At 43.9% G+C, this 15,709-nt stretch overlaps 1 protein-coding gene across 1 annotated transcript; it reads left to right on the top strand.

The window, feature by feature from the left end:
• The first annotated feature begins 9,962 nt into the window (after positions 1-9,962).
• LOC134841659 (uncharacterized) lies at positions 9,963-10,325 on the top strand. Its single transcript, XM_063857694.1, has one exon. The coding sequence runs from the start codon at positions 9,963-9,965 to the stop codon at positions 10,323-10,325; it is 363 nt and encodes a 120-aa protein (XP_063713764.1).
• Positions 10,326-15,709: the final 5,384 nt, after the last annotated feature.

Here is a 15,709-nt window from a genome sequence, read left to right as displayed (position 1 = left end):
AACCGAGGTGAATCTAGTGACTGCACTAGGATTTTACAGTATGTTTGGTTCTTTAGAGTCACTATTGAATCTAGAACAGAGACATGAGATGGTCACAGCCATCAGTGTAGAAGTGTTCCCAGGAGTATGCAAACTGAGCAGAAGCACATAGGAAAATGGAGGGAAGCGATCGAGGCGGAAATGAACATCAGACATAGTTAGACTTATTGTAGACCATCAGGAGCACGATATTTGGTGGGATCGACATTGCCTCCAATATGCAAGGGCAGATACCCGGTGCATTTCGTAGCTGTGGATGTGAAAAGTACGAGAATGATCGTGGATCAAGCCTTCTCAGTGCCAAAGTGTGTGAGACTAACGAGAATGTCCGAAAAATCTTACGAGTTGCTGTATAAGATGTTCTCAGCAGTTCCAGAGAGAACAAAGGAAGAGTTGGAATCGATACTGGGAAAGAAGTTCATGGGATACGTGAGTGGGAACTTTAGTGACTTTGAAAGACAGAAACAGAGAGGATCAACCGTTACAGATTACAATACAGTAGACGAGAATGATGAAGTCCACCGAGTGTTGATGGAAGTGGAACCATTACTGGAAGCTTCGGGAAAACGTAATTGGAGGAGCATCATGTTGACACATGACGAGTTTCCCTGCCACTGCTTGCTACAAACTTGGTGGTACCCCGGGCGTAGTATTCTGGTGTTGATCTGGGACTGTGGAGAGCTGATCTCCATGGGTTTACCAGATTCATCACAGCCCATAGCAATAGTTATAGTAGGAGTTTTGATGGCGTTACGATGGCTGGAAGCTCATGTAAGAGAGAACAATAGACAGAAAAAGCCGACGAAAGAACAATTACAGGAATTGGATTGTCTAAAAGATTTAGATCTTTTTGAGACAACGTGCAAAATCCTGAAAATTCCGATGGAAGTGAAAAAGATATGGGCCAGAAGACGACTGATGCCATGGCTTAGAGCCAACATGACTGCATGGTTGTACAAATATGCCAAGAATCATATGTCGAAACACAGCAGAGTGTACAGTGCGTATCAGCTGGACATTGGAGCAGGAGCTTTCAAGCGAGCTTTTGTAACTCACCGGAAAGCAGTAACCACCGCAGTGAAGAGAACTTCTAGGACAAGTGAATGTGACAAAAGGGAAAAAGAAGAGATGTTGAAGGAAAACTTGGAGAGAAACGTGACGAGAAACAGCTCCACAACAGCTTCTGCCGAAACAGAGAAACTAACGTTGATCCTCTACCTTCTTGTAAACAAAGATTAGAAAAGCAGAAGTGTTGGAGGACTGCTTCCAACAGCGTCAGAATAGCTACTGACGTGTTGCAAGACACAGAGACTGAAAGTGCGGAGTCAATGTCACAGGAGGAGGAGATGGAACATTGACAAATGGCCGAAAAACAAGATGCAAAAAGAAAGAAAACTTCTAAACGACAAACAAAGAAGGAAACAAAGAAGCAACGAAAGAGAAGATGTTAAAACTCAGAATTATTTTGTGTGTGAGAAAAACTTAGATGAGATCAAAGCAACTAAGTTTGCAATTGAAACTGAAAAGAAAACATTTAGTTGAGTTTTGAATATTAAAGAATTTGTTGCTTTTCTAAATTTGCATTATGATTTTAGTTAGTGGCTTCAGAGACACCTACTATTTATTTAGAGAAGCTTGAGTGGAGAGTGTATTAAAAGGGGAGATTATTTCATTGTTCCTACTAACCACCGAGTTCCTTAATTTTAATTTTCAGGACCAGTAACAACTAAATTTCCGAAGGGAGGAAGTATAGTAGGATATTTCTAGTCTGGGGGAGTGGCAGGACTGTCCTGCGTCCCAACACTTTTTAAGCCTTGGAGAGAAAAAGATATGGGCCAGAAGACGACTGATGCCATGGCTTAGAGCCAACATGACTGCATGGTTGTACAAATATGCCAAAAAGCATATGTCGAAGCACGGCAGAGTATACAGTGGATATCAACTGGACATTGGAGCAGGAGCTTTCAAGCGAGCTTTCATGACTCATCGGAATGCGGTGACCACCGCTGTAAAAAAAATTTCCAGGACAAGTGAACGTAGTGGAAAGGAAAAGGAAGAGATGTTGAAGGAAGATTGGAGAGAAACGTGACGTTGTGTCTCCACAACAGCTTCTGCAGGAACAGAGAATCTAACGTGGATCACCTACCTTGTTGCAAACAGAGGGTAGAAGAGCATAAGTGTTGGAGGACTGCTTCCAACAGCGTCAGAATAGCTAACGATGTGTTGCAAGACACAGAAACTGAAAGTGCAGAGTCAGTGTCACAGGAGGAAGAGATGGAACATTGACAAATGGTCGAAAGAACAAGATGCAAAAAGTAAGAAAATTAGAACTTCTAAGCGACGAAAAGAAGAGAAACAAAGGAGTGACGAAGAGGAAGAAGTTGAAATTCAGAATTGTTTTATGTGTGTGAAAAAACTCAATTGAGAAACCAAGCAACCAAGTTGTAATTGAAAACTGAAACATTTAGTTGAGTTTTGAACATTAAAGAATTTGTTGCATTTATAGATTTGCATTTTGATTTTAGTTAGTGGCTTTAGAGACACTTACTGTTTATTTAGAAAGGCTTGAGTAATGAGTATATTTAAATATTCCAGCCTGCATGACTGTTTTTAATCAACTAGGAGAACTGATCACTTTGTGGTGACATGAAAGGCTTGGGTAATCTCTTGAAGAGGGAGATTGTTTCAATGTTCTTTCTAACCACAGAGTTCCTTAGTTTTAATATTCAGGACAATAACAAGCAAGATTTCCGAAAGGAAGAATCATAGTAGGATAATTTTAGCTTGTTGGTTGGCAGGACTGTCCTGCAAACCAACATCTTTTAAAATCTTGGAGAAAAAGTTTTAAATCAGGACATTGACATTGGAAGTCAGAAAAGATGTTTTTATCTTAGGTCATATCCTCAGTGTGCCGATTAGTGAAGATATTGGAAGGCTATAGTGATGTAGTATGATGCCATTTATATTCTGCAGTGAGTTGATGTGACGCAGATAAAAGTAATTTAGTGCATTTTGTAAATTCTGTTTGAATACACTGTACCAATTTTACGAACATTGCGAGATTCAATGGGGACATTGACCGGACTGTCCGGGGAGTATGTGACATTCGACCGGAATGGACAAAAATGCAGATTCGAAACTTTAGCAATAGCCTTCCGAATTAGCAGTTTTGAAGGATTATCAGTGTTATTGGAACGATTAGCCAATTTGTGAAGGCTAGAAAATTCTGGTGTTTCAAATTTTTAAAATTTCGAAGTATGACGTCATATTTCTGAGAAACCTCAGAAACGGCCATTTTGGCAGAAAAGCCGAAATAAAACAAAACAACAACAGTAGTTGCGACGATAACAACGAAAAAACTTAGAATCGGAATTAGAGACGAGCAGAAGTAGCAGAGACCGTTCCGAGTTGCAAGTATTGTGTCGCTACAATAGTTGCAAGGCCGTTGCGAACAACGGTGAAGGGTAGAAGGCAGCCTTCCGGAAGGAAAATAGAGGTCTTATTTCCCCGGATTCAAGAATCCGGAGGTGTCTCGGGACTGAAACTTTCAGCTTTTTATATAAACTTTTAGCTTCCCTATTATGTCCTGAATTGAATTTATTTAACATCTGAATTCATTTTGCTAGGATGAGAAGCTAGTAGTTGGGGGAAAGGGTTGATCCATCTTCGATGGAGATGATGATTTTTATCTACTGAGCAAAAACAATAATAATTGAATAAATAGTAGTAGCCCTGTTTTTATGAGTGACCTCGTGGTCTGGGGATACTGAGACCCAGCCATGAGCTCCTTATTTCTGCATGTAATTAAATTAAATTGAGCGTTCTGGTCAAAGCCGGATAACGGTAACGTTTTTGTCGACCCGATGTTGAAAAGACCACCAAAAGAACTGGCTTGGTAGAGACGGTGAAAAGCATGTAAATCTCTGTTTAGACGTTAGCCAGTCGTCTTAGGACCTAGCTTGATTTTCCGTCGATATGTATCTTCCGGGCGAAAGTTACAGTATCATAGTAACCGAGGTTACAGTCAGGAGTCCCTTCATCACGTATTCCAGTCAAAATTCTTGGAAATTTCTAGATATGGAAGTGATAAATATAAAAGAAGATGACAAGTGTTTAGGTCATTTTCAATTAAAATCGATTCGGGTTACGTTTCTTCAAAAAGATCACGCAATTCGACACGAGAAATTATAATATACAAGTGTTACGAATAAAAAACTTCGTCGAAGGTTATTTTGCCATTTATTGTTCCGAGTACGCAAGCGGCGTTCGCAATCTGTATTGCCAGGGAGTTTCTCTGTTTTAAAACGCTGCCTGCTCTGTGTTCCTCAGTGCATATGCTTAGGTTCTTACAAAGCTTGCTCAAAAAAATTTCTGTGCTGGGGCCGGCCGCGTCCTGAATTTCAAAAGCTAGCGGTTGAAAAAGATTTCCATCATTCACAAGATCTTTATACTGTGCCAGTCGGTCATATTTGGAAGTTTGACCTTGAGCGATGCGAATAACATGATTTTGGGATCAAATTGAATTTTTCAAAAATTCGAATTGGACAGGTCATGCTGAAGTTTCTCGCGACAACTGATAATATCAGAAAAATAAGATCAGAACGACCGAATTATAATCGCGGGAATGTGGTCAAATTTAGCAGCGGGAAATTCCTATTCGCAATTTCGGATACTTAATTTGAAGAGAGTAGAGCTGTCTTATTCGTGACAGGAGACAGAAAGTAATCGCGAGCTAAAGAACATCGATATTCAAGTGGACTAGAGTGAGCCTTCAGTGGAAACGTAGACAATCGAAGTCTCCCAATGGTCCAGACCAAAAACTCATTTCTCAAGCTAGAATTTGTTCGATTAGAACTTATTGAATCAAACTTAATTCCCCATTTATTCTCAAGTTGCTTATTAATTTAGTTACCTCGAATTCTAGAGTGTGCCGATATGTGAGTACTCAATTTAGTTTCTTGAGTGTGTTTTATGATTGTTATGTTGAGGTAAGGACAGTTTTAGGTTGATCCATCTGAAATGGATCAAAATTTCACTGTCTAATAAAAAGTAACTGTACGGACTTTTCCGACCCTGTTTTTAACGGGGTTCGCGTATTTTGGGTATTTTGAGACCTAAGTATGGGGACGTTCTTATTTTCTAGAGTGGGGGGGTATTTTGGTAGTGGCCTTAAGGCTGTAACGGGTTTTTAGTCTCATGTCCCAAGTGAACCGGATTGGCTCCGACCGTTCGAGGTAGAAAAACACAAAAGATAGTGTCCCTGACTCTTGAGCCAATGGTTATATGGCCTATTTTTCTTCAACCTCATATGTGACGTAAGTAGGCGACTGTTACCTAGTGTTTTTATGGCGCTCCTGGGTGTTTTTACGACATCATGACTACGGAGTCGAACCCACTTGACACAGCTCCGGGCTACATGCCCATTCTAGAGTACCGGTGATACGGTTCAGCGGGAACGTGTAAAACTTCCGGTTGTACCGTGATAGCTTTTTGAGAAAACTCGAGAAAATTTCCTGGTACGCTCTCCGAACGATTCTTAGCTAACTGAGTAAGGGGGGGGGGGGTAACTAGGGGGACAAAAAAAACGAGCGAAAGACAAAAAGCGAAACAAAAACCGAAAAAGAATAGAAAAAGGAACAAAAACCATAAAAAAAATGACAGTGACTTTGACACCAGATTAGTTGGATCAAACCTTTATATTAATTAAATAGTGTACCGATACTTTTTTTATAAGACCGATCGTTTCGATCAATTCAGCAAATTAAAAAGTTGCCCGAGTGTGGGGCGTTGTTAAGGGTTTTCAGATAGCTTGCAACTTAGCTGGACCACTAGGAGACTTAATTGGAAGAGGTGACCAGTCGAGAAGGAAAGTGGTTCACAGGGACTTAGCTGGACCATAAGGAGACTTCACTGGAACAGGTGACCAGTCGAGTAGGAAAGTGGTTCACAGTGACTTAGCTGGGCCATTAGGAGACTTGACTGGAACAGGTGACCATTCAAGTTGGAAAGTGGTGCTGGTGATCAGGTGTAGGACAAGTCAAGGAGACAACCAGCACGGAATCAGAACAACAAGAGAGGACGAGGGTGTTCTCAAGTTGGTCAAACGGGTATCGTTAAAATCCACATTACATTATAGGAGATAAATGTAAAATTGGATGAGCGGAACCCCACTGTTTTGAGGAACGTTTTTACTCAAGCAGAGCCTGGAAACAGGTTCTACGGTTTTCTCTTAAGAGGTTTAGCAACCGGCGCTTAAATTAATTTTCGGATTAAGAGGGGGGCTAAAAGAGGGGGAGGTTAGAAGGGGGGCTGATTATGTTAGAGGTTGGCGGTTGTAATTTGGGGGACACATTAGAGTAACTAATTGATCGATATTGTCAATTTAGTTACATTAGAATCTTACACGCGTTGTTTATAAGAAGCGGATGTCCAGATTGAAGATCGAATTAAGGTAACCCAGGTCGGATCGGGTCGGGGGAACGGAAGTAGACAGTTTTTATGATACCCCCTTAAGATTGCTAGCAGGGGGAAGAAAACGCGTGGCAATCAGGTACCAGACGTTTTTTTTCAAATAGAAGGTTGACACAAGTCACTTTGGAATTTTAGGTGGGTTTATTTCTCTGTCTTTATTATTTTTTCACTTTTTTGGTAAAAAGTTGTATGCAAAATAATAAAATGGAGATTAAATATTAAAAGGGAGATAATAAAATATTAAAAGGGAGATTGGCAAAATATTAGAAGGGAGATAAATATAGAGGGGTAATTCTAATTTTTGGCCAGTAAGATTGGGTTTTTTGGGGAAAATTTTTACTAGAGCTCAAGTGGTGGTACCAGGTACAGTGGTTCAAGAGTCCCGACAACGAAAGAGAAGAGTTCCCACTATCCCAACACTTGGCAGAGAAGTCTCGGGACAGTTACGAAGAGTCTTGGGACAGCGGTCTTGGGACAGTGCGGCCTTGGGACAGTACAGTCTTGGGACAGTAGTCTTGGGACAGTAGTCTTGGGACAGCACAGTCTTGGGACGGTGGTCTTGGGACAGCAGTCTTGGGACAGTGGTCTTGGGACAGTAGTCTTGGGACAGTACATCCTTGGGACAGTAGTCTTGGGACGGTGGTCTTGGGACAGTACAGTCTTGGGACAGTAGTCTTGTGACAGTGCAGTCTTGGGACGGTGGTCTTGAGACAGTGCAGTCTTGGGACAGTGGTCTTGGGACAGGCAGTCTTGGGACAGGCAGTCTTGGGACAGTGGTCTTGAGACAGTGGTCTTGGACAGCAGTCTTGGGACAGTGCAGTCTTGAGACACGCAGTCTTGGGACAGTGGTCTTGGGACAGGCAACCTTGGGACAGTGGTCTTGGGACAGCAGTCTTGGGATAGTACAGTCTTGGGACAGTAGTCTTGGGACAGTACCGAAAAGGTCCTGGGACAATACCAAGAAGTCCTGGGACAGTACTTAAGAGTCTTGGGACAGCACCAGAGAAACTTGGGACAGTACATATAATTCTTGGGACAGTACCAGGAAGTCTTGCGACGGTACAAAAAAATTGTGTGACGATACTAAAAGGTTTTGGGACAGTGCGAAATAGCTCAACGATCAAATAAAAGCAAAAAGACCTGGCCGAACGATTAAATTGCGAAAGATCCATTTTATTAGGATCTTGAATTGATAACTTTTCTTATTCTGTAAAGGAAGTAGGAACGTTTTTTTATTTTTAAAATTTTGATCCATTTAATAGAATTTTGTAAATAATAATATTGTAAATAGAAGCAATTGTAAATAAAAATCATGAGGCGGAGTAGGGTACCGATAGCAGAAAGAAGAATAAAAGAGTCAAAGACAAATCATAACTCGTCGCAACGAAAGGTAACACCGTTTGACCCAAGATTAACTAGAAAAAACTTTTCAGTGAGCATGGTCAACACACGAAGCGCAAAAGAGAAGAAGATGAAAATGAGCACTGAGGAGGGATGAACGGAACCTGCTATAGAAGTTGATCTTGAGACAACAGATCAGAGTGTTGATGAGGTGGAGAAGAAGACAACGGAGTCGACACCGATGCCGAATGCAGAAGAACAAAAGCAAAAGACGATGGAATTCTCGCCGACAGACGCTGTGGAGGACACGACGGGTAACACGCCAGAAACCATAAAGACGAGTCTCAAACGAAAAGAACGTCATTCACAGAGAGGTTCGCAATGATGGTCGGAATAAAATCAAGAGACATAGTGGAGGAAGAACCGAAAGCCGAGAAAGACAAAACGTTTGGAACAGTTTCCACGATAACAACAGAGGCCAACCAAGACGACGATCAGGTCAAACATAGGGCAACAGCTAGTCATGGGGCAACAGTTGACCATGAAACAACAACTCCTCTTGAGCTGGGCGATTTAATGGCGAAGTTAGATCAGATCGACAAAAAACTTAAGTGCAGCGAGGAGGATCTGCGTGTGCTAGGCAGAACACCAATAATATCCCTAAACCTGTGGGAACGCAACCTGTGGATGAGCTTTCTCGTGGTAGAAAACCTAGATGAGTCTGACCAATTCATTTTGGGCAGAGACTTCATCAGGAACTTCGACGTAACTATTGATTTAAACAATGCTATGTTCAGGATACGGAACCCGGATAGGAGGTACGCAATTAAACTGGTAAATTTAATAATGGTGAATGAAAATAAAGCACCGGTATTCTTGAGTAGGAGGTTGAGGCTGAAAGCGAACGAAGCGGCAATTGTAAGCTTGCGAATGAAAAACTATAATGAACTACGTGACTTTAAGCAAGTATGCATAGTACCAAATCCTAATAGTCAAAGTGCTGCTGTTTTAGGAAGATCCTTCTCGATAACCAAGAGCAGTCTCTGCGTCAGTGTCTTGTTGAATACTCTTGATATACCCATCACGATACAGAGGGGTAGAAAGCTGGGATATGCTTTACCCCTGAAACCTCGATTCGAAATGACTGAAAATCCAAAACAGAATGAAGTTGTTGATTGTCGAAATCATAAAGACAATTTTAGTATCTTGAGACGATTGTAGAAAATAAAAGGTTCATCAGGTCTTGTAAAATCACTTAAGTCAGAGACAGACTATGGAATTTCGAGCTGTTCGAGTTTTCCGGAAAGACCCACACTAGATGAAATGCAGAGGGATAAACCGGTTCTACCGTAACATTTAAGGGGCAAGATAACGGACGAACAGCTCGAAGCTCAAGGATGTACAAAAGCGGAATGAGGATGTTTTTTCGAAACATAAGGCAGATATTGGATGTTGTAACTTCGTTGAACATAAAATAGAGCTTGAGGAGTCTGCGGTACCGCACAGGGAGGGGGCGAGGCGCATGACCCCACGCAAATCGGATGCATGTAGAAAAGAAATATAGACCTTACTAGAGTATGATATGATAGAACCATCCAAATCACCGTGGGCGTGTGGAGTAGTGATGGCCAAAAAGAAAAGCGACCAATTGAGGTTTTGTTGTGACTTTCGGTATCTGAACTCCGTCACGGTGAGGGATGCCTATCCCATACATAGAACTGATGAGAGCCTCTCGAAGTTAGGTGATGCAAATTTTTTACGACTCTTGATTTAGGATCAGCTTTATGGCTGGTCCCACTGAGCAAGCAGGACAGGGAAAAAACGGGGTTCGCCTGCGAGCTAGGGATTTTTCAATGGAAACGGATGCCATTTGGTCTTTGCAATGCTACGGCCACATTTCAACGGTTGATGGCACACGCATTGATAGGCGCGACAAAGAAATATGGCAATCTGGTAATGTGCAACGTGGATGACGTGGTAATAGCGACGCCTACACTGGAAGACCACATCGAGCGACTAGACAAGGTGTTTGCATGCATGAAGAGGTCGGGATTAAAGTGCAAACCATCAAAGTGCGAGATACTCAAGGACTCGATAAAATATTTGGAAGGATGGTGGACAGACACGGCATCAGACCAGACCCAGATGCAGTAGAAGCGGTTCTGACCTGGAAATGGCCAAGAACGAAACATCAGTTGATGAGCTTCCTGGGTTTTGCGAACTATTACAGGGAGTTCATCGAGGGCTACGCGGACAATATATACCCGATGCAACAACTAATGAGGCACAAAGGCAAGAAGTTCACGTGGAGCAACGCGGCGGAAGAGTCATTCCAGAGAATAAAGAAAGAGTTGTGCGAGGTACCGGTGCTAGGGATGCCAGCGGAAAAAGGAATGTACGTGCTGGACACGGATGCATCAAGAACCGGAATGGAATGGGAAGACAGTCTTAAGACCAAAAGCGCATGGGAATAAAGTCTTGAGTGATACGGAAATGAAGTACGGGGCGCCGAAAGCAGAGATGTTTGCGGTGGTTACCTTTGTCGAAAAATATAGGGCATACCTAGGCAGCGAGCCATTCAAGCTGCGAGTCGACAACAGGGCACTCAGCTGGCTAAAAACGTACTCAATGGACCAATGCTACATTGGAAGGTGGATAGTTCGCCTGGACGGATACAACATGATAATTGAGCATAGGACGCGAGACAAACATCAAAATGCTGATAGCTTGAGTAAGAAGACGGAGTTCTACGAGAGACAGGAACAGAGGGAGGCGGATAGGCCAGAAATCCAAGATGGCTTCTCCTTCATGGATAAGGAAATGTATGATAGTCTTCCACTCACGAGATGGCTCGACAAGTCAGGCAAATCGATAGAAGATCACCCCGAATTTCCAAAAGGGCGTCCAAAGAAAACAAAATTGAAGAAGACCCAAGGGATGCCGATAGGGATAATGCTCAAGTCAAAAATTGTGAAGGAGACGCTCAAGGCAAAAAGCTATGATCTCAACCAGGTAGAAACAGGAGATGCACAGATAGATGAAGACTTGATGAGATTACTCGGGAAACTGGCAGACGATAAACCCGTGATCAAAGAAAAGGGTAAGGAGGAACCGGAAGCTACGATATTGAGAACGAATGAAGCGGGTGATGGTGAGGACTCCTTAAAAGAAAAATCTGACGGGAAAGAAGTCGTGCAGTCATTGGTTGATAAAATCCCCGATGATATACTTGAGCGGACTCGGGTTATGAAGAAGAAAGTGGCATGTAAGGAGGAGGCTGAACACCTTGGACTAGGACAAGAGAACGGGGAGTGGCCCACAGTGGAAGAAGGTGCTGGAGAAGAAAAATTGTCCGGGGAGTGTGAAGCGTGGGAGGAAGATTCGGAGAAGAGCAGCGATGACCAAGATAGTCTATGCATGATACTGGCGGAAGAGAAGATGAGACACCGCAACAGGGAGACGCTCAAGGCAACTTGGATCAGCAGGAAGTGCAAGGAGGTGAAGAACTTGAGAAAAATTGCAGTGTCGAGGAAACCATTTAGGGAACTATCGTGCAACTCAATTGTCAGAACAAATCTGGTGCCAGAAGATGACAGGAAGGTTATGAGGAGGATAGTATGCTAAAAGCTGAAGGATGACATCCGCAACCCTGGAGAAATGAATGGTCAGATAATGGCACTAAAAGAACACGTCAAGGTGAGATATAGGCTGTCGGATCTAATACGGGCCCAAAAGAATGACAAGATGACAAGTAACCTCTCCAAATGGATCCGGACGGGGTCCAAAGGGAAGGGGGACCTGGAAGAAGACAGCTACAAGATCTTGAGCCAGTTCTACAAAAACAGAAAAGTTTTACTCTATCACACAGCTGATGGAGCGGTAGCATGCAAGAGAAAAGATGAGGAGAAGATATTGCACAAGCATAACCTCATCATACTGCCACAGTTGTATCAGACGGAAGTGTTATTTAGATCGCATGATCAAATGGGGCTCCAGGGGATAGACAAGGTGCAACAAAGAATACTTCACAGGTTTGACTGGCTAGGATTAAGGAAAGCATGCGAGAGATGGGTGAATGCATGCCTGGCATGCCTGCAAGTGAAAGATCCAAGGAAGATGAAGTTCCCACTCAAGTCCGTTGAAAGCTCGGAATTTAACGAGGTTATGCAGATAGACCATCAAAAGATCTGTATGACAGAATCGGGATATAACCAGATACTGGTCATAATAGATCATTTCACAAAGTTGGCAGAAGCGGTGCCGTGTCAGACAGCCTCGGCAGAGGAGACTTGTGACCACCTGATAACACATTGGATATCACGGTATGGTTGTTCCATGACATTTCAGTCGGACAATGGCAAAGCCTTCGTTGGGGACCTGACGAAAGAATTGACGAAGAGGTCACACATTGCTCAAGTGCATTCAACGACCTATCATTCCTAGGCCAACGGGTTAGTGGAGAGACAGAACAGAACGTTGGTGAACATGCTGAGGGTATACTGCTCAAGATATATGACAGACTGGGATAAATATCTGCCGCAATCGGTAGGGGCCTACAACACTCAACAACAGGAATCAGTACCTTCATGATGTTGACGGGCAGGGAAAGAACGATGCCTCTAACATTCTGTTACCCAGAATACGAAGGGAAAAAGACATCGCCTCAAGCTTATGTGAAAGAAGCGGTTAAGAGACAGCAGGAACTAATTGAGTTCTGCAGGAGGAACAAAGCGCAAGCACAAAGGAGACAGCGGAAGAAATACGATGAGAAAATACTGCAAGCGAAACCATATGCAATGGGCCAATACGTCTGGGTCTTCCAGAATATTATACCTCCCAAAGGGACAAAGAAACTACCTAAGAAACGGAGAGGACCGTTCATGATAACGGAAGTGCACCAGCAAGGACGGTTCTACCGCTTGAGTACGGGGCGTGCAGCGCATTATGAAATCTTGAAACCACATGTCACATCCCCAGAAGACTGGTGCATCCCACCGAATATGGAGGGACTCGAGTACCTATTGGTGGAGCCAGCTTGCGAGGTGAATGAAAAGGGCACCAGAAAGAAAAATGATGGCAACGAGGACTTGAATTTGGATGATAATGAAAAGATAGAAGCGGACTCAGAGGCGGAATCCTTTGTGGAAGAAGACTGGAACGATTCGGAGCAGGACGAGGTGCCAAAATGGACGGAATCAGACTTGCCGATAACAGCAGGAACCAGGAGTGGTAATCGCAAACGGACAATCATGAGGTACAATAGGTAAGGGGATGACTTCTTGATTGACAAGATACAGCCTGATGAATTGAGCGACGAGTTACTGAGTGTAGGCGAATTGGTGGCAGACGATGAATGGCAAATCATCAACGACAGCGAACATTACCCAAAGGAAGACTACACCACACCAGAACAAGAAACAGATCTGGAGCAGAGCGAGATAGAGAGGAGGGAGAACACAAACTTGAGAATACTAGAGTGGATGCGTGATGTCAAGAGCAAACGAGATGAAGAGCAAAGCATCCAGCAGGTCGAAGTGTCAGCAGAAAAACACATGAAAATGGGAGATCCCCTCTTCGGTTGGACAGCAACCGACAGGCCGCTCGAGATACCGCCAGATCATTTAGAACCAGCATCATCGACGGGGACGTCGATAAATATTTTTGTCCGGGGAGTGGGGGTAGGACTTACCCACACCAAAAATTTGATGATAAAGAAACTCAGAGAAGTGAGAGAGACCAGTGGGCTAGAACTGGACGAGGAAGAGGCCGAGCCTACCATAGGACGAAACATCAAAACAAAATTTGAAATACCCAACGAATACTCGGAGAACATCCTGATAACGGACAGCGACTTCATTTTGTCAGACAGGACTAGCGCGATCTGTATAACGGCGGACATGAGCTTCAAATCGAGGCTAGAGGCCGACTTCAAGAGAGAATATTAGAACGTGGAGTTTCTATTCAGACAGAGACCGGGGCTGGGAGGAATGGCTGCGCTTTCCCCATCAGTTGCACAAGTCCCGGGCAAATACCTGTGCTTTCTGGCAACGAGGGTCAATGAAAGCAATACGATAGATCCTGAGCACGTGATGTTAGCACTAACAAGGCTGCGAGACTTCATGATCGAAAGAGGAATAATAGAGGTCTCGATGCCGGTCTACGACCCGAACAGGGGCAAGTTGAGCCCAAGGGAACTGTACGCTATCCTACACGTGGTCTTCGCAGAAACAGAAATAATGGTACTCCTACACAGGAAATACTACTTGAGCATCGCCTGAGCTACGGGTGGACAAGGGAGGTCTTGAGTTAGGGGTACACGGGGATCTCGAGTAGGATCATACGGGGATCTCGGAGCAGGTAGATGGGTTTTAACGTAATTGGCATGACAATTATATTTTAAAGAGTTGACGGTGCTAAAACATTAAATGAATCTGCATGCTCTTAAAAAACATCCAATTGAACTATTTTAGTAAAACAAATGGAGGGATAATGTTTTAACCACAATCTGGGGGGGGGGGGGTTTAGGTAAGGAACATAACACCTTAGTCTAAAAACTAATTTTATTTTCAGATTATTTTGTAAAAAATTGAGTTGACGACCTGGCCTCACTCACTTGAAAAGAGAAAGAAAGGTCTTGAATAAGTTCACGATCAAGCAACACTCGAAGGGAGCATTTCTCAAATTCTCAAGTTGGTAAGGCAATTCTCAAGTTGGTAAGGCAATTTTCAAGTTGGTAAGGCAATTCTCAAGTTGGTTCACAAGGTAATTCTCGAGTTGGTTAACACGTGAGATAATCTAAAGATTGTGACAATGGCAGATCGTTTTTGGAAATCTATGCCTGCGGCACTCAAGAGACCCACGCTCGATGAGCTGTACAAACGCTTGAGGGATCTGGACTACACCCAGATCGATGAGAGGATGGCGGTGATGTTGAATGCCATCCTGCAGTTAGAGGCGCAGGGGGAATGCAGAAAATCAGCGACAGAAGCTGTTTTGATGGTTGGCTACACGAGGGAAGGGATATCCAATCAAGAACAGACTAGATGGCTGTCCTGGAATGTGGACTGAGGCGTGAGAGGGTTCGACTTGACGAGGAATCCCGGCCTGAATAACAACACAGAATATGGTGCCGGAGAATTTCCACTTCCCGCCAGACCGCCAGCAGGGCTCGCGGCTCAACATACGAGCAGGCCGTCGTCCATGATACGGTCTCAACAGACAGAGGAGGCATACCCGGACCTCAGCAGACTGAAGAGGGAACTAGAGAGGGCACAGAGGGAGAGGGACAAGGCAAACCTCGACAGATTAGCGCGAAGCTTGGGAGGTACCAGGCAAACCTGGGAAGAGAACAGGCGGTCCTCGAGAGAAATCAGGCGTGGAGTGATCTCAGCATGCTCAGGGCGGAGTACCTGCAAGAACAGAGGGTCCGATAGAACGAGGCGAACTGCGAGCAGCTGATGTCGGAAATGGAGAAGCTCCAGAGAAAACAACGAGAGCTTGCAAGACAGAAAGAAAAAAGGACACGAGCAAGAGAGCCAGCCACCACAGCATCGAGACCTGAATCGCGAATGGAGGTGGATGAGGCTCCTAGGCCCAGCGGCCGTTTTAACTTAGACTGGGCGGTCCAGGAGCACATGAATGAGGGCCTGGAGGTGTGGATACCAAACGAGCCGTTACCCTCTGTGCATAGCCTGGATGCGCAATCGGTGCGACCCTTGATGGAGGTCAAGCTCCCATGTTATATTCGTAGTTCAACCACAAGCAGTAGCCAAGCTGGGTTGGGTTCATCACGTCTCAAGGCACTACAAGAGAGGGTGCAGTCGAGAGCCCGTGACGATTCAGTGAAAGAAGGGCGACC

This window comes from Symsagittifera roscoffensis, chromosome 3 (genome assembly GCF_963678635.1).
Source record: "Symsagittifera roscoffensis chromosome 3, txSymRosc1.1, whole genome shotgun sequence".
Taxonomy (NCBI): Eukaryota; Metazoa; Xenacoelomorpha; order Acoela; family Convolutidae; genus Symsagittifera; species Symsagittifera roscoffensis.
The sequence above is the reverse complement of the archived record's forward strand: the minus strand, read 5'-3'. Positions and strand labels throughout refer to the sequence as shown.